Source organism: Patagioenas fasciata, chromosome 20, assembly GCF_037038585.1.
Source record: "Patagioenas fasciata isolate bPatFas1 chromosome 20, bPatFas1.hap1, whole genome shotgun sequence".
Taxonomy (NCBI): domain Eukaryota; kingdom Metazoa; phylum Chordata; class Aves; order Columbiformes; family Columbidae; genus Patagioenas; species Patagioenas fasciata.
This window is the reverse complement of record NC_092539.1, coordinates 997,890-1,014,629: the sequence shown is the minus strand read 5'-3', so window position 1 is coordinate 1,014,629 and position 16,740 is coordinate 997,890. Positions and strand designations below refer to the sequence as shown.

At 52.1% G+C, this 16,740-nt stretch overlaps 2 protein-coding genes across 9 annotated transcripts in view; one reads left to right on the top strand and one right to left on the bottom strand.

The window, feature by feature from the left end:
- Positions 1-5,854, top strand: part of LOC136110288 (dual specificity testis-specific protein kinase 1-like) — a 45,920-nt gene extending 40,066 nt beyond the window's left edge. For all 8 annotated transcript variants that reach the window (XM_071817453.1, XM_071817452.1, XM_071817451.1 and 5 more), the window contains one exon: positions 1,149-5,854. In XM_071817453.1, the coding sequence (XP_071673554.1) occupies positions 1,149-1,250 (102 nt within the window). In that variant the 3' untranslated portion in view covers positions 1,251-5,854. The remainder of the gene's footprint in view (positions 1-1,148) is intronic.
- A 2,778-nt stretch (positions 5,855-8,632) lies between these two features.
- On the bottom strand, positions 8,633-16,367 carry LOC136110505 (ficolin-1-like). The gene is made up of 9 exons (XM_065853973.2): positions 16,289-16,367; positions 15,359-15,472; positions 14,565-14,618; positions 13,397-13,432; positions 12,130-12,165; positions 11,258-11,385; positions 10,699-10,828; positions 10,046-10,180; positions 8,633-9,156 (listed from the first exon to the last, which is right to left on the bottom strand). The coding sequence occupies exons 1-9, from the start codon at positions 16,365-16,367 to the stop codon at positions 8,909-8,911; spliced, it is 960 nt and encodes a 319-aa protein (XP_065710045.2). The 3' UTR covers positions 8,633-8,908.
- Between the last annotated feature and the right edge of the window lie 373 nt (positions 16,368-16,740).

Genomic DNA, 16,740 nt, shown 5'->3' with positions numbered 1-16,740 from the left:
TTGCCCCTAGGCGAAGTGTTTAGTTTGTGTATTACAGCTCAGAACATCCCAAGGTCCTGCCTGTTCCCTTGCATGTCAACCCCGGAGTGGGACGCAGGTTGGTGGTCGTGTCCAGTCCCTCCCTAAGCCAGGCTGCAGGCAGGGGCACCCACTGATCCTGTCTGGAGGGCACTGCCTCACTGCCAGCAGCTTTGGTGTCACAGATACCATCAGAGCACAGCTCTTCAACCTGTCTTGAAAGGTAATGGTGAAAACCAGGGGGCCTCCCCATGCTGCCCAAGGCCTCGGGAGGCCAAGCAGAGAGAAAACAAGGATCCAAGTTAATCTCTGAAAGGAAGAGAAAACAAAGGCAGTAATCAGGCAGAGTGGAGGAGGTGGGTGATCATAATGCACCTAATTGTTCAAGGCAGTAAATGGAATTAAATCCTTGCATGGGTCTCAAGGATTTCTGAATAACTTGCCCTGAATCAGAGGAATGATTCATGTGAGCAGCCGTCTTACATTTATGTGTGTTCAGGTCTTGTATATCTGATGGTGGCTTCCTAATGCAAGCTGATAGAATAACGAGCTTCTGCCAGAAATGGCCCTTGGGGGCAGCCCCAGGAGGGCACGGTGGGGGTGCGAGGTGGTGGTGCCCCGGGCCGTGTCCCTCATTTTGGGCACACCCCGATGGGAATGAGAGGGCTGGGGGATCACAGTTCACTGAGGATGAGCTGCATCAGGGAGGCAAGACAGTCAGATCCTGACTGTCAGGAAAAGGCTCAGGGATTGATACACCTCCCTCCTGGTTCCTTCCTGCAGCCTTTCCCTGCACAGCACCTGCCCCTGCACCATTTGGGTGGGTTCTCAGATGAGCGGTTCCCACACTCTGTCCAGGTTGGGTACGTCAGGGTTGTTTTCAGCATCTCGCTGCCTGTGCTTGAGCTGCACCGCACCATGGGACCTGTCCTGTGGCTGCTCGGTTGCCGCAGCCTGGGCCTGGATCACCAAGGGGTGGTGGCAGAAGGTTCCACCAGCAGGTGTGTGACCCGGACCAGTGATAACGATGGATGGATACTGTTGCTCAGCCTTGGGGACCCAGCAGAGCTGCTGCAGAGCACCCGCCTCCTGTCTGGGGTGTCCTCTTCAGCTTTCCCTTCTCATTCCAGGTAGAAGCATTTAAGAGACCGTCTTTCTCCGAAATCCTGGAGGAGCTGGAGGATGTGGCGGAGAGCCTGGAGCCTTGGAGGGACAATCAGCTTTCAGGCTGAGCTGCCTGCCTCCTGGGAGGCTGGGCAGAGAATCACTCAAACTGTAAATGAACTACCTGGGGGATCAGGAGTGAAGAAGGAAAGCGGGGAAGGGAAAAGCTAAACCATGCACTCGTGTTTATTTAATCATGGTCTCGGTATTTGATTTCTTGGATGGAAAACATGGTTAAAATGAAGAAGGGACTTAGCAAGGGTATCTTTTTCCTAGGTAAGATTTTTAACAGACATAATTAGGATGCTGAGCAACCTTTGTCTGTTTACTTGTTGAAAGCAAATGATTCTGGAGGCACCTGAATTCCCTTGCGGATGCTTTCCAAATCCCTGACAGAAACATCATGCTCTCCTGCTTCCCCATGCCCCCCAGACCCAGGGTCTTCCCTTCTCCATCCTCATGGCCTAGGGGAATCGCCTCTTGGGGGCTGGAGTCTGTGCAGTGTGAAGGAGAGGCCTCAGAGTCACCTCATATTTCAAAGCCTTAAGGCACGGTCTGGCAGCCGTGTAGGGCAGGTGTGCTCTGTGAGGGCTCTGGCTGGGTCTCCTGGCATTGCGCTGGGTGCACCCGCACTCAGAGGCAGCCAGCAAGATTTCAGAGTCTGCTGGGGCCACCGAGGGGTGCCAGCCTGCACGGGCGAGGCGACGGGTCGGTGTGCCTTATTGTGGGGCAAACTAACTGACTAATATCCCCCCTCCAAAAAGCTTTGTCAGACGCATGTCCCAGCATCACAGCAGTCTGGATTTCTCCCTGCCACACTCAACCGGGCTCAAAGATGAGCACACTGCCAGCAGCTTGTGAGGCCGAGACGAGGCAGACCTGGGTCCAGCATCATCCAGCATCTCACACACTTCTCTGCCTGACCCAGCACCTTCTCAGTGATGTGGGACACCTGTGCAGGCCCCAAGGCTCAGGCTTCCAGGAAAGGACTTGGGTTTGACGCCATGTTTCCTTCTGTGGGCCAGAGGAGGGTGCTGGGGCTGCAGATCCAAGCGCGTGGTGGAAAGAATAATAGCTAGAAATGGTCTGCATTGCAAGTTAAGAGAAAAAGATGAGCACTCAAGTGCCTGTGCCCAGATCAGCTGATTGCTAAACCATTGATCTGAAAGACATTTTCTGCTGGGACCAAAATGTTTGTGGGTGTAAATAGGTGTAATGTCTGTATAGTGGTGGGGCTGTGGCTTTGTTCCTGTAGACTGTAAGCTCTTGGAGCACAGATTGTTCATCTGTCCAACAAAAAGTATTTGTGCAGTGTTCAGCCCAATGGGCCTTCAGTCCATGGCTTTTCTCCCATACAGGGGTAGGCCTGCCTGAGGGCCCCATCTCAAGCTCTTGGAGCTGTAATTTGGTGTCATATATAGCCCAATGTCTTTGTGCTGTGGCGCCTGCACAGAGGGATGTCAGTGGTGTGCTGGGACACAGGCATAGTGGAGGAACATGGTGAATTTTCACCAGGGATCATAAGGAAATGGTACCTGGCATGAGATGCAATAAATGGCACCATGGTAGTGAGCTCAGCACACCTCTTGGAAGCATTGTACTGAGCTGCTCTCCATCATCTTTGAAAGGTCATGGAGAACAGGAGAGGTGCCTGAGGACTGGAAGAAAGTCAGTGTCACTCCAGTCTTCAAAAAGGGCAAGAAGGATGACCCAGGAAGCTACAGGCCAGTCAGCCTCACCTCCATCCCTGGGAAGGTGGTGAAACAACTCATTCTGGATGTCATCTCCAAGCACATGGAGGAAGAGATGGTTTCCAGGAGTAGTCAGCATGGATGCACCAGGAGGAAAACACGCTTGACCAACCTGACAGCCTTCTGTGATGGCATGGCTGACTGGGGAGGGGAGGGGAGAGCAGTGGGTGTTGTCAGCCTTGACTTGAGCAAGGCTTTGGACACTGTGTCCCACAACATCGTCACAGGCAAGCTCAGGAACTGTGGGTTGGACGAATGGACAGTGAGATGGATCGTGAACTGTCTGGATGGCAGAGCTCAGAGGGCTGTGATCGACGGTGCAGAGTCTGGTTGAAGGTCTGTAGTTAGTGGGCTTCCCCAGGGGTCCCTGCTGGGCCCAGTCTTGATCAACCTCCTCATTAGTGACTTGGATGAAGAGACTGAGTGCACCCTCAGCAAGTTTGCGGATGATCCCAAACTGGGAGGAATGGTTGATGCACCAGAAGGCTGTGCTGCCATCCAGCGAGACCTGGATGGGCTGGAGGAGTGGGCAGAGAAGAACCTGGTGGGATTCAACAAGGGCAAGTGTAGAGTCCTGCACTGGGGAGGAACAACCCCAGGCAGCAGCAGAGGTGAGGGGTGGACCTGCTGAAAGCAGCTCTGCAGAGAAGGACCTGGGAGTCCTGGTGGACAACAGGGTGGCCATGGGTCAGCAATGTGGCCTTGTGGCCGAGGGGGCCAATGGTACCTGGGGCACGTGAGGCCCTGGTGAGGCCACATCTGGAGTTGTGTCCAGTTCTGGGCTCCCCAGTTTAAGAAGGACAAGGAATCACTGGAGAGTCCAGCAGAGGGACACAAAGATGCTGAGGGGTCTGGAGCATCTTTCACATGAGGAGACACTGAGAGAGCTGGGGCTGTTCAGCTGGAGAAGCTGAGAGGGATCTGATCAATGGATCAATATCTCAGGGTGGGTGTCAGGATGGACCAGACTCTGTTCAGTGGTGCCCAGCACCAGGGTGAGGGGCAACAGGCACAGACTGAAACACAGGAGGCTCCATCTGAACATGAGCAGAAACTTCTCTGCTGGGAGGTGCCAGAGCCTGGCCCAGGCTGCCCAGAGCGGGTGTGGAGTCTCCTTCTCTGAGCCATTCAAACCTGCCTGGATGTGATCCCATGCAATCTGCTCTGGTAAACCTGCTTTAGCAGTCAGGTTGATGGGTTGGACTAGATGATCTCCAGAGGTCTCTTCCAACCCAAACCATTCCATAGTCTCTGATTCTGTGATCTGCAGCTCCTCACTCCCCAGAGGTGCCATTGTGCATTTGTGGGTTACTGACTTATTTGCACAAGAAACCTCCCGTTTAACAGCAAACTGCCCAGCAGACCCCTTCATCCTGGCTGGATACTGCCAATGAGGGAAGCAAAACCTTGAGAAGTAGAAGACTGAAAATAAGGGAAGCTTTTCAACCCGGAGGAAAGAGAGTGGCCACTTTTTGCCTTGCACTAGTTGGTGGACTTCATACCAGTGGAGTGAAATGAACTGCAACAAATGGCATCGATATATGTGTGTGTTTTCAGTGAGAGGCAGCCACCACCAGCATCACAGAGATGTGTTGGACAAAAATCACAGGGTATATGTTTGGCGCCCAGAAGACAGACCTGAGGAGCCAACTGCAACCTCACAAGGCTTCCCAGGCTCCTCTGGGCTCTTCATCCATACAGGAAGAGTCTTGAGAATGAGGAATCCAACAGTGTGTCCGAACACCCGAAGTGTTAAGAATATGAAACCTTTTCCAAAGGTCACTATGGATGAAGCCGTCCACCTTGGCTCAGTCCCTGGCTAGATGGATTGCTTTCACAAAACCTTTCACCAGCCTTCCCCGTGCTGCCTGGTCTGCCAAGCTGGAGTTTGTTCTTCTGCACCCCCGCACAGGAGTAGACTAAAGGAAGAGTGATCCCTCCAATAGCCTGTTACGGGGTGAAGGTGTCTTGTTCCAGGTCACTTCCCTGCAGGGCTGCTCCTCTCCTGGCCACCCCATTCCCAGGAGCAGCACGGCTGGTACTGCTGGTGCCCCACTGCAGACAGGGCTGGTCCTTCCCCAGCTGGACATCTGACTCTGGTCAAGCAGAGCAACAACCATGGGGCTGGGACACAGTAGGATGTATCTAGAGTTGTGCGTACTTCAGTGATGCTGTGGTGAAGAAAGATATTTTGGTTTTATTTATCTGCCGGGGTGTAAGAAGGCTGCTTAAGGATTAAACAGATCCAGAGGGGGTGGGTATTTTCTGCACAGAGGATGGCATTAGCCAGCATGGTCTGAGCTGTGATGGATCAGAACTGTGTTTCTTCTGGGCTTGTTGTGTGCCCCGTCCACTTTCATGCTGAGGCCACATGCTGGATCACAGGAGAATGAAGGCTGTCAGGTCTTTGCTAGAAGTTCCTGCTGTAGGGGCAGGTGGCAGCAATGTTGGGAGTCTGCAGAGAACAGAAGAGGTCTGGGAATTTGTCTGGTGCATCTCTTGGGTGAAGAGTTTCCCTTCACTGTTAAGAGCTGGAGGGGGAGGCAAGCATGGGAAACCTGCTGAGATGCCGCCCAGGAACAAGCCCCTGTGCTGGGCTTCCCAACACCAGTCTCATGCAAAGCTGAGGTCAGTGGTTGAATTTCATGTCTCAGAGTCCTGGCACTGAACTGAAGCAACTCTGATGGTGGGTGGAGGGTCTGGGCCGTGCAGCAGGTTTGCCTTTGCTGGACCTGACCAGGAGCTGCTTTGTCTGCCTCTCTTCTGTCTGTAGACCACTTGCTTGGCAGATGCCAACAGCATGGACCTGGCCATGCTGCACCCCACAGGCCGTGCACTCTTGTGTCCTCCATTGTATCTTTGTTTGTTTGTTTTTATAAATGCCATTTGGAAATAAAGTCTATTGGTTCTTTTCCACATCAGCCCTGGCTGCTGTGTTTCATCATCCTGGGTCTGCTGAGTGGTGCTGCTGTAATTCCCTGTTTTCCAAGTATAGGCATGGAACACAACTAAATGAACAACTTTGCTCTATCAGCATAGCTGGCATAATAAACCTCTAATCAAAAGTAATTTACAGAAGAGTATTACCTATGAAAAGTGGTATTTTGAGTCCATTGCCCACCCGTGCCTCATTTTGTGGCAGGGACAGCTGGTGTCTTAAGTCAATCCCTTCACTTCGGTTGGGTGGGCACAAGGAAACAGCAGCAGCACAAGCACAGTGCGAAGGGTGTTGGATTCATCTTTTCCACCCCAGCAGCCCGTAAGCCAAAAGGACCAAACTGCAGTGAAATTATTTCACTTCCCCGGCTGCAGTTTGGTTTGTGCTGGCTTGTACATGGCATTCGTTACTCTTCAGATGCAACCCTGTTGCACAGACACCTCAGAAACTGGAGGAGGGCGTTCACGAGACCGGGACCACTGGGTCTGCCACATCCAAACACAAATCATAGGGCAGCACTGAGGCTCAGTTCTCTGAGCTCCTCACAGGATAGTCATCAGTGTTAGGTACAAAGATCTTTCCTTCTGAAGTCCGGTTTCTTGAAGTCAGTCAGCTTTCAGATTTACAGCTGTGAATTCTCTGGGCACTTGTGTGTGGCCAAAGTCCTGTGTTCCTCCCCAGAAAGAACGTCCATGCAGCCCTTGGAGGCTGGCAGTAATGCCATGGGTGGTGTGGACTGCTGATCTTCCCATGTCCCAGACAGTACAGGCGGGGAATCACCAGAGGGAGCCTTGATCTGGCCAGGAGGCTGGCCAGAGAGGACAAGTTTGTCCCTGCTTTGGCTTTCAGATGACTATGAATCAACAAGCCAGTTTCTCATCATGTGTCTGGCTCCCTGATACGGCAGAAACCAGGTCCTCTCCCCATGCCCCATAGCCTGGCCCTCTGCTCCTCTGGTGACTCCTCCAGCCTCACTTGCTGTTATTTGCAGCAAGGGAAATGTCTGGAGAAACTCCAGGGACATTGTAATTTTTAGGCTTCAGAGCTGGCCCTTTCCAGATTTGCTAATGAGTAGGAGAGGGTTTTCAAACACAAAATGGAAACCCGATCCCTGAGCTTTCCAGGACACAGAGGAAAAGCCTTGAGCAGTGGCCAGAATCAGTCACAGATTGATCGGGGCTATCCTGCTTTTTTTCCAGGGACCCTTAGCGAGAAAATGGGTGGGATTTGTGCTGGATGAGATGCAGTGCCAGTGTGTGGCTTACTGCGCCAGCCTAGGGGACACAAGAGAATTTACATCTGCAGCCAGGTCCAAAACACCTTGCCTAGCACTGGTGTTGGCTCGTCGTACCTGAGTATTCCCTCTATGGAGTCAGGTGGCTGTCTGGGCATATTGCCTAGATGAGCTTGGGTAAGCTGTTCTTGATGTTCTCTGAATCCCTTTAACATTGGTGTTCTTCACAGATGAAATTTAAATGTTGAAATCCTCTGTGTAGTGAGAGGAGAGGATAGCGGGGAGCAGAGAAAGGAGAGTCATCACTTTTAGCTGGGTTAAAGCTGGGGATGTCGCACTAGCTCGTGTGTCTCTGCAGAGGTGTCTGTGGGTCTGTGGCATGCTTGGGCCTCTCTGAGAAGCTGCTTGTGGACAACAGCGTGACCGGCTGATTGGATGAGACAGAACTGGATGCTGCGGGACCCTGGTCCTGCTCTTGCTGAGGGCACATCATTCTGATTGGGAGCAGGATAAAAACAACACAGAGCTCCTGCAGATGGATGAGTGACTATGGGACTTCTCTGCTCAGATGCACTTTCTCATGGTACCTGAAAAGGGGAAGTGAGCACCTAGTGAATAGAGAGGTGCAAAACCTCACAATTATTTCTTAGCACGTTGTTGACCTGCCATGGTGTGCTGGGTGAGTGGCCTCTTTGCTTTTCCAACTCACAAGGTTTGGATTCACTGTTGGACCTGCCCTTGCTGCACATCTGTGCAATAAGCAGTGCGGTAAACCTGGACCATTAGGAACATAACACAAATAAATACTCTGCATCCACCGACTGTGGTCTGTCCCTGCGGTGAGGAGTTATCATTAGGCTCTGCTCATCTGTGTCAGCTGTGGGGAGGAGGAGGCCAGGAGCAGTGTCCAGGAAGAAGAGATCCTTTAACCAGTTCTGCTAAAACATCATACAGAGTGGATGAACTGCCTCCACCTGCCAGCAGACAGCCCATCTTCAAATGCTACACGATGTCCAGCTGTGCAAGGCCTGACTTGTTACTGCTGCAGTGTCTTGTTCCCACACGTTGCTGGACAGACTGCCTTGTGCCAGCTCCTTGTCTGCAGCAGCTGAAGACTGAGATCTAGAAATGTGCCCTGGCTGGAGCTGCTCTGAGTCCAGCTGCAGGTGTCATGGTGGGAAGTGCTGGGCAGTGCTGCTGTGGGCCCAGGAGCTGAGGTCACACCGGAGGTCCTGGAGCACACGTTGTGTGAGGCAGTGGGAAGGTGAGGAGGCGGCAGTGCTGACAACCCTGTGCTGGAAGCTCACTCCTGTTCACGCTGGTCTACATTTTGGCTCCATCACAGCCTTCAGGGAGAGACCAGGGGTCAGGAATTCAGTTCACTTCAGATGGCTCTTGGGTCCAAGAGAAAAAGAGGCTGCAAGAACACTGCAGGCTTCAAATACCTGGACTGGACTGAAAATTACCAGTAATTACCATTTAAGGTAACAATATCTGAGAGCTTTACTGAGATGCAGTAGCTCCCCTATCACCTGGTCTTTAAGCCAAGGTAACACACTTTTCAGAAAAAGATGCTCGGGTTCAGTCAGCATCTGTGGGGCTGCTGGAGATAGTCCAGGGTGAGTCTGGTGCTTACAGGAGGTCAAACCAGCAACAATCTCTTCTGGTCTCTAAAAGTCTGCTCGAGGCTGAAGGCACACCCTGTAATATCCTTCCTGGTGCAATTTTGCCCTTGAATAACATTGTCTTCTCTTGGCTGTTGAATGGTTCCTGTTGGTACTCGTCACACACCCTCTTGCCATGTTACACTGGCCTGAATTTCATTTCTGTTCGCTTATAGGAGTAATGGTATTCTTTGCCGGTCTTCCAGTTCATGCCATCAGCATAGCTCCCGTGAGCACCCAGCCAGTACATCCCGTTCAGGTTGGAGTAGTGGCAGTCGTTGTACCACCACGCTCCCTTGTATTCTGTGGCACAGTTAAAGGAGCTCATGTCGTTGTCCTGGTCTGTTGTTGAAAATGGCATGTCCTTGTGGTATGATAAGGAGTCTCCTGCAGAGAGTACATGTTCACAGTTACTGCAGTAGAGGGTACAAAAGGGAACCTAACGTGTCTTTGCACCACTGCAGGGCATCAGTAGGTCTTGCTGGTTGCAATGCAGATTTTGTAAATCCTGCTATTCTCTTGACTGGCTCAGTTTCTTCCTTGGTCCTGGAGACAAGGAATACCCTGAGCTCTGCCGGGACTGCTAAAACACACTGAGAACTTACCGATGTCAACCAAATGAGCCAGATTGTCCTCGCAGTTACACAGGTGTCACTTGTCTTGCACCACTCAGGTTCTCTGCAGACAAACTGAGCTCTGGACTATTAGACAGAGTTGCTATGTACAAAGCCAGATAAACCCAGAGTTCTGCTCTTAGGTGTTGGTTTCACTCATTCCTGCATGAAAGGTACTGGATTTTGCAGGGGATTTTTTGCTTTTCAAAGAAGAGCAAAGCATCAAGCATGAAGAGGATGCAGTGCTGATGCTGCGAGTACTGAACAGCACCCCAGCTCTGGAAATGCCCGACCTCATGGGCAAGTATTTCCTTGTAATGTAACCGAAAGCAGAACTTGGTCCAGCTGCTGCAGAACTGTTGGGAAGGTTACCCTGGATGAGCTGCTGCTCAGGACCAGGCTCCATGTTTGCTGCTAAATCATGTGGCTGAGCTTGTAGATAATGCTCTGGGTCACATTTCTGTGGGTGACGAGTTTCCCTGTCCTTCCCTGCACCCAGAGGTCACTTTTACCACCTGGAGTACCATGGCCAGTTTTAAAAAATTGACCCAAAATGTAGATGGTACAAGGAGTTTGCATGATATAGCTCTGCACTAGAAATGCTGAACACTTCTGACATGCTCCAGAAAACAGCCTTTCCCATTGAGCTGCTGCTAACTTACCGGCATTTCCACCAAGGAAGTCTCCTAGAACCAGTTTGTATTTCTCAGACTCTCCTAAAACTCTGAATGAAGCGTACTTGGCAAAATAGTAGTTGTTTTCGAAGTCTCTCAGGTCAATGCGGAGCTCACAGGGTCCTAGAAGAGAAGTGGGACAGTGGTGGTGCGGGGCTGACAGTGAGTACTCATCTGGATTTCAGGGTGAAGGGTTTTAGGAGCCCTGAGCTAACTTGTGAGGAGCTTCCACTACTTGAGACATTATGATTTATTTGCAATTCCTGCAGAACCTCCTGTACCTTTGATAGCTTTGTTGTGAAACACCTTTTCTGATCCAGTGTTGGGTGGTGATGGGCACTGAGAGCTACACACCCAGGAGTCCTGCACACAACTGTGAGTCCAAGGCTGTGTGAACAAGGTGGCTCCATCACAACCAGTCCTGGTAGGAAGATATGTTGGTCCATCTCCAGCACAGGTCATGCAGACAGCTCATTCTCTTCCCTGGCTTCTAGTTTTTCCCTTTTTTAAGGTCCATGTTATTTGGGATTAAGAGTTGAGGGCCTCAGATGGATGTGACAAGTTCAAAGTCCTTTAATGACCGCGTGTGGTACAGGGGTTGGATTCCCAGGGTCCCGTCCCAGGACAGAGGCAGAACTTACCCAGCGAGGTGAGGAAGTGGATGTTGTCGTTCCCCAGCCAGAACTCTGTCAGCTGGCTGCCAAAGCCTCGTTTGTATGAATCCCAGTCTCGCAAGAAGTTCACGGACCCATCCCAGCGCCTCTGGAAAACCTGAGGAAAGGAGAGACTCAGCCCTGCCAGGCCACCCACCCCCAAAAAACCACCTGAAGCACCCAGGTGGCACAGCCCCACCACAGCAAATGCTCCCCCTGTGTCAGGACACTCCTGTGGATCTCTGGGGACCAAAGCCCAGGGGAATCCCTTGCTCACAGACCTCCTCCGCCTGACCATGGAAATGGGGAGGAGATGGTTTGCAGATGGAGGCCGGCAGTGGTGCCCAGCCTGCTTCCAGACACAGCTCACAGGAGAGTTCCATTCCCTGCGTCCACAGGGATTCTCTCAGGCTTGCTGACGTGAACCTCAGCTGTCCCTCAGTGTGTGTTTTCCTCCCTTTTTGTTTCTATTTTGATGCCATCCATTGCAGTCTTAATAAAAACAAGTGCAGGGACATAGAAACCTCCCTCTCCTCATCCTACTCACGATCCATCCTCCACCATCCGTGTCCATGTCGCAGAAAACAGTAGTGGCATTACAGCCTTGGGGGTAGATGGTGTACCAGCCGCTCAGGATCTTCCCCTTACCCGATAGTTCTTGGCAGTTCCTGGCTTCTGTGCAAAGCAGGGAAAGAGATCAAGCGGGAAGAGTTATAACGTGCTCACTGCACCCAGGGAGGGCAGCAGCCTCATGCCCTGAGCTGGAGGCGTTAAGCTGTTCATCCTCCCACCAGTGCTTTGCGCTGCAGGACCCTGGCGCACACCTCCCGGGAGCCAAACCCCCTGCACCTCATCCGGGTGTCACAGGGGAGATGGGCAACTTCTACGAGATGGTCTAAGGTGCTCAGACTCCTCTCCTCTGCAATGACTCTTTTGCAGGTCTGGCTAATGGAGCTGCTCTGAGCAAGATGACAAACGCATGATCCAGGCATTTGTCTGGGCTCTGTGGTGGGCACAGACAGTGTGTGGGTGGTTGGCAGCAAAGGAGTGGTGACACAGAAATACACCTACCTGTAATACAGAAAACAGTGCTCAGATCATCCTCTGTGGATTGGACAGACGGCACTTTTGAATATATACATATGTATTAGGTATACATTTATTTTTCCTTCCAAAACCCACACCTGATGACAGAAGCTCAGATTCACAAATGCCAAAAGATTGACTGGAATGGTCCCCATCAGACATCCCAGCTTACAGAAGCTACATGTGGATGTGAGAAGCAAATGGGTTAACAGTGATATTTCCTTACTCCTTCCTCCACTTGTCTTTACTGCTGCCCTGACCCCACTCCTGGCACAGGGACTCCCCATCATCTGCTGTGCAAAGCCAATGGTGGCATGAAGGACCGAAACTCACCCCATGTTTCTGGAAATCCAGGCTCTCCTTTCGTTCCTGTTGGACAAACAACACCATCAATTCCTCTTCACCTTTCTAAACCCTGCCCTCCCCTCCTCCAGCACTTAGCATCATTTGCATTTCGAGACAGATCCTGCTGGTTGGTAGAGGGCTGTGATGTTAGAGTGAGTATTCAGCTCATCTCCACGCACAACAGAGGCACAGAGAGACCTGGCAAAAAGGGTAAGTCAATATATGTTCTGCTCTGGCCATCCCCGAGCCTGACAGATGAGACCCACCATCCCATCAAAAGCACATCTGTGCAGGTGGGAACTCAAGTCTCAGCCTCCCGTGATCAGAGCTGTGACACCCAGCACCCTCGGTCACTGGGGCCAGCTCTCCAGGTCACACAGCAGGCTGCCAGAGGAGTGGGACACATCAGAGATGCACAGCGAGCATCAGCCTTGACTCTCTTGGGCTGTTGGACATGGCATGATATATTTTCCCCTGACTGGGAGGTCCAAACAGCAAGGCTGACACCAGACATGTCTCTTCTGGACCTGGCTGCCTGCTGCTGGCCAGCCCATGGAGTTGGGTACCACTGTTTAGTGCCAGTCAATCCCATTGGGCTGGGACACATGGCACAGAAGAATACGGGTGTGGGAAGGAAGAGGAAACGCACCCATGGGAAGGCAGGGTCAGAAGCCCAAGATGGGAATGATTGGTGCTGGCAGAGGGTTTTACTCAGTAATTTGGGAGCAGCTGTGACAGCTGGAGCAAATGTGCCAAAGTAGCCACCAGATCAGCAGCTCTTGGCCCCCAGCTGCAGTGGGGGAAGCTGCAGTGCAGGCAGTGCTCAGTGAAGGGTGACAGTGACCCTTCCGTGCAGGATGATGGCATCAGGAAAAAAAAAACCACCTTGTTTTCCCCCTACCCTATTGCTAGTGCTGATAGAGGGACACGTTCCTCTGGTGTGCCCAAATCTGGCTGTTCCCTAAGGCTGGGGCACGTGAAGCCCTGCGGTTTCTGTAGCTGCGGGTGCTGGGCAGCAGATCAGGCACCCCAGCCTGGGGCAGCCCCATTGCTGAGCAGCTGCTTTGGAGACGGGCTGTTCACCCCACCCGGCTGGGGCTGAGCCTGTGGTGAGGCACAACTGTCACCAAACAGCCCCGGCTGTGGCACTTCTGTTTCTCCATAGCTGCTCCCACCTGGTGGGTTGTTCCAGGACAGCACAGGCTGGAAGAGTCTAAACCAGCTCCTATGCTAAATTCAGCCCAGCATGATTTACCTTTTAGTCCTGGGAAGCCAGGCTCTCCAGCTGCTCCTGCAAAAGACAAGAGGAAAATGCTGAATGTGAATGAATTACTGCGGGTCCCCAACTGGCCGCCTCCATATGACCCAAATGCACAGGAGGTGCTGGAGCGAAACCCTAGCGCTGTGCTGGGTGTCCCAGCCCAGCTACTCTGGACCGGCAGCGTCTCTGGGAATAGCAGGAAGAGCAGAACACGAGGAGAGAGAAATACTGCAATACTGCTCCGTCTGCTGGAGCGTGTGGGGGATCCACAGCTCCACCTCAGTAATATCTTGTGGGGCCTTTCTGTTTTCAGTCAGGTACCTGTGAGACTTTGGGCAACAGCTGCTTTTTCAGTGGTTCATCCATCCCAGGCTGGGGTTTCAGCTGAGGTCTCAAGTGCTTTTGGCCAGGAAACAGCGATATGTGCAGCATGCAAAGGGGCTGTTTTCCCAGCCAGTCAGTGCACCAGTGCCCAGTCCCTCGGTGCCACCCTGTGGTGGGAACTGCTTTATTTAGAGAGACACGCTCCTAGTGTCTGCAGCACACAGATCCTGCTAAAGGCCTTAAGCACAGCCTGGATGGAGTGAAAGCCGATTTCTCAGCAGACACCTTGCTCTTTTCAGGGGCTCATCCCATTGCAAAAACAAACAAACCTTCCCTCCATGCTTCACCCTCTGCCAGCTGTTTCCTGGTGGTTTGACCCCATTCTTCTGGTCAAACGGGATCCACTGCAGGTTGAGTCCCAGCCTGGGGGCAACTGGCAGCGCTCAGCATCGTGTCTGTGCGCCAGCGCTCAGCATCGTGGCCGGAGCACCAAAGCTCCTCAGAGAGGGGGCACTTGGGCAGGTTTGTTGTGGTGGAGGCAGGTTAGGGAGGGAGTGGGGAATGGGGAAGCGTCTGATTTTAGGAGGCTAGTAAGGGCCAGTGGGGAACTTTGAGAAGAAGAGTAGTTTCTTTCTCTGTGATGTGGTGCAATTCAAGGACACTGTTTCTAGTCCTCACCTCATGTAAGATTCATGCTCCCAAATCTTGCTTTCCTACTTCAGGGCTGTTTCTTGGACTATGGCCAGCTCTATAGCTCATCTCTGCGGACCCAGTCTTCCAATGCATGTCCTGAACTTGGGTAGATTTATGGATTAGGGCTGAATATGTCATGCATTACCTTTTATACCAGGTGGTCCTGCTTTTCCAGGGAGTCCCTGTGCTCCCATTTCTCCTGCAAGGAAAGACTCAGTTTGTGTGCACACATTTCAAACTGACCCGAGGGGAGATGATACAGAAGCACAGGCAGCTGGGCCTTGGCTTTCACAGGAACAAGGACACTTGGTTTTGTTAATCAGGTTCTATCTTGCAACATATCTTAGTCTTTTTCTGCTATTGAAGCTACGCTACACTGGTACTGCCAGTCTTAAGTCCTAATTTGCAGTTCACGTATGATTTCCTATGAGTTTTGTACAGTTTGGAGCCAGTCCATGGATTTTGCAGTGGTGGATCTGCTCTGTCTGCTAATGTGAGTCCCCTCCTCCATGGACTGGCATTAAAACCCTGAAGGACCCCCCCATCTCCTTTGCTTACTGTGGCGAGTGCCAGCACAGTTCCCGTACTGGTCCCAGCAGACATGCAGGAGCATCACGACCTCCCACCCAGACTGTTAAATAGTGATCCAGAAAATAACTAGATATTTTTACTGCAGAAAAAACCAAATCAGTTATGACACTTCACACCCCAAGACCATTTCAGACTTGTGACAGAACTCAGGGGAAAAAAGGCGACTCCACTTACACCAGCACATCTCTAGATGCGGTGTTTTCCACTCCTATGTGACTTTCCAGCTGCTCACAGGAGCCAGAGCCGGGCCGGCCGCCACTCCAGCCTCGGCCTCTGCCTGCTCCCCTCGCCCAAAGCAGCAAAGCCATCTCACGTTGCAGTGATCACCGCTGGCTTTTGTGGCCTCACCTTTTGTCCCTGGGAGACCCGGTTCTCCTTTTGGGCCAGAGGCGCCTGGGATCCCTGGGCATCCTTGGAGAACGGCGAGCCGGTCGGCGTCACCCAGCCCCACTATTTTCACATCTGAGGGAAATGGAGACAGACTTTGTGGAGATTATTAGGGCTCTGAAATGTCTTGGAGAGGAAACCAAACCTTCTGGGGTTCAGGAACAGTGCAAACAAAATGAATGAGAGTGGGAGTTTGGAGTTGGTGTGTGGGTTAACAGATAGCGTTGAGGATCTCCCATATTAAACGAGCTAGTCACTAAATCTTTCTGTCTTCCAGGGAGTTCAGTGGGAGAGAAGGCTGTTATTTATGGCATTACATGCATGACAAATGTACTTCATAAAACAAAAGCAGAGAGATGCCTTGGGGGTATTGACAGCAGAGTAAGTGACATTGATGGATCTGTGGACAGTAAAGGTTCTACCTAATTTCTGGACAGCAGATCAATTTGAAATCTCTCCTACGGCCTTCCCGAGGAGCACAGGCAGAGAGCTGCACTGTGCAGCGCGCCCGAGTTGCCGGGTGCCTGGCACCTAGCAAGCACCTGACTCACCCTTTGTATTGCTCTGCATGTTTTAGTAACTGGGCCAAGGCACCTTGTATAAAAACCTGTAACCAAGATGGAAAATCTTAACTGGGACAGCCTGTTCCTGGAGATCCCACTGATGAGTGGGGGAGGATGCTACACCTTTGGTTGGAGTCAGCAGTTCTGTGAAGTGGCTGCTGAGATTTCAGCCCCCTCCCCTTACCCTTCTCCCACATTCAGATGAATTTTAAAAAGCACAGAAGGAAAAAATCATATATTTCCCCATCCCCCTCCACCCCAAGCTCCTTGTGTTATGGAGGAGATGAAACAGGCTGTCTCAGGGTGGCAGGATTTGCGCCGCACTCACCTGGGCAGGTGTTCTGGGCATCACAAACAGCTGCTGTCAGGCTGAGCAGGACCAGGAGGGCTGGGGCTGCTGCTCCCATGGCTGGCACTGCTCTCCGCTCTCTGCTGTCCCCTCGGCCACGTCCCAGGCGCTGCGGTTGGCATTGACCCGCGTACGCCTTTTATACCCAACAGAACCCACCGTGTCAGCTCCACCCCTGCGCTCGGCCCCTGCCTGCTCTCAGGTCTGGGACTCCGGCTGCTTCGCAGGCTCTTTCCCGGATCAGCCACTTTCCACAGTCTGATGGAAAGCGCTTGCCTGGCTGTCCCAGCCTGTCTGCCTCTGCTCTGCAAATTTTGGATGCCTTTCCCCTCCCATGTTGTATTTATAGAGGAAATGAACCAGAAAACCCACAGTTTTTGCTAAGTGCAGACAGCTCCCCTCGTCCTGCCTGCCCGTGGCCATTTGCAAAA

What these genes read in the sequence shown, in the direction of transcription:
- LOC136110505 (XM_065853973.2), bottom strand. Translation starts at nt 16,367, where the DNA reads ATGGGAGCAGCAGCCCCAGCCCTCCTGGTCCTGCTCAGCCTGACAGCA. An exon ending in TGGATTTCCAGAAACATGGG is followed by an intron (nt 11,386 to 12,129) that starts GTGAGTTTCGGT and finishes TGCTTTGCACAG; the next exon opens with AAGCCAGGAACTGCCAAGAA. An exon ending in CTTCCTTGGTGGAAATGCCG is followed by an intron (nt 9,157 to 10,045) that starts GTAAGTTAGCAG and finishes TACTCTCTGCAG; the next exon opens with GAGACTCCTTATCATACCAC.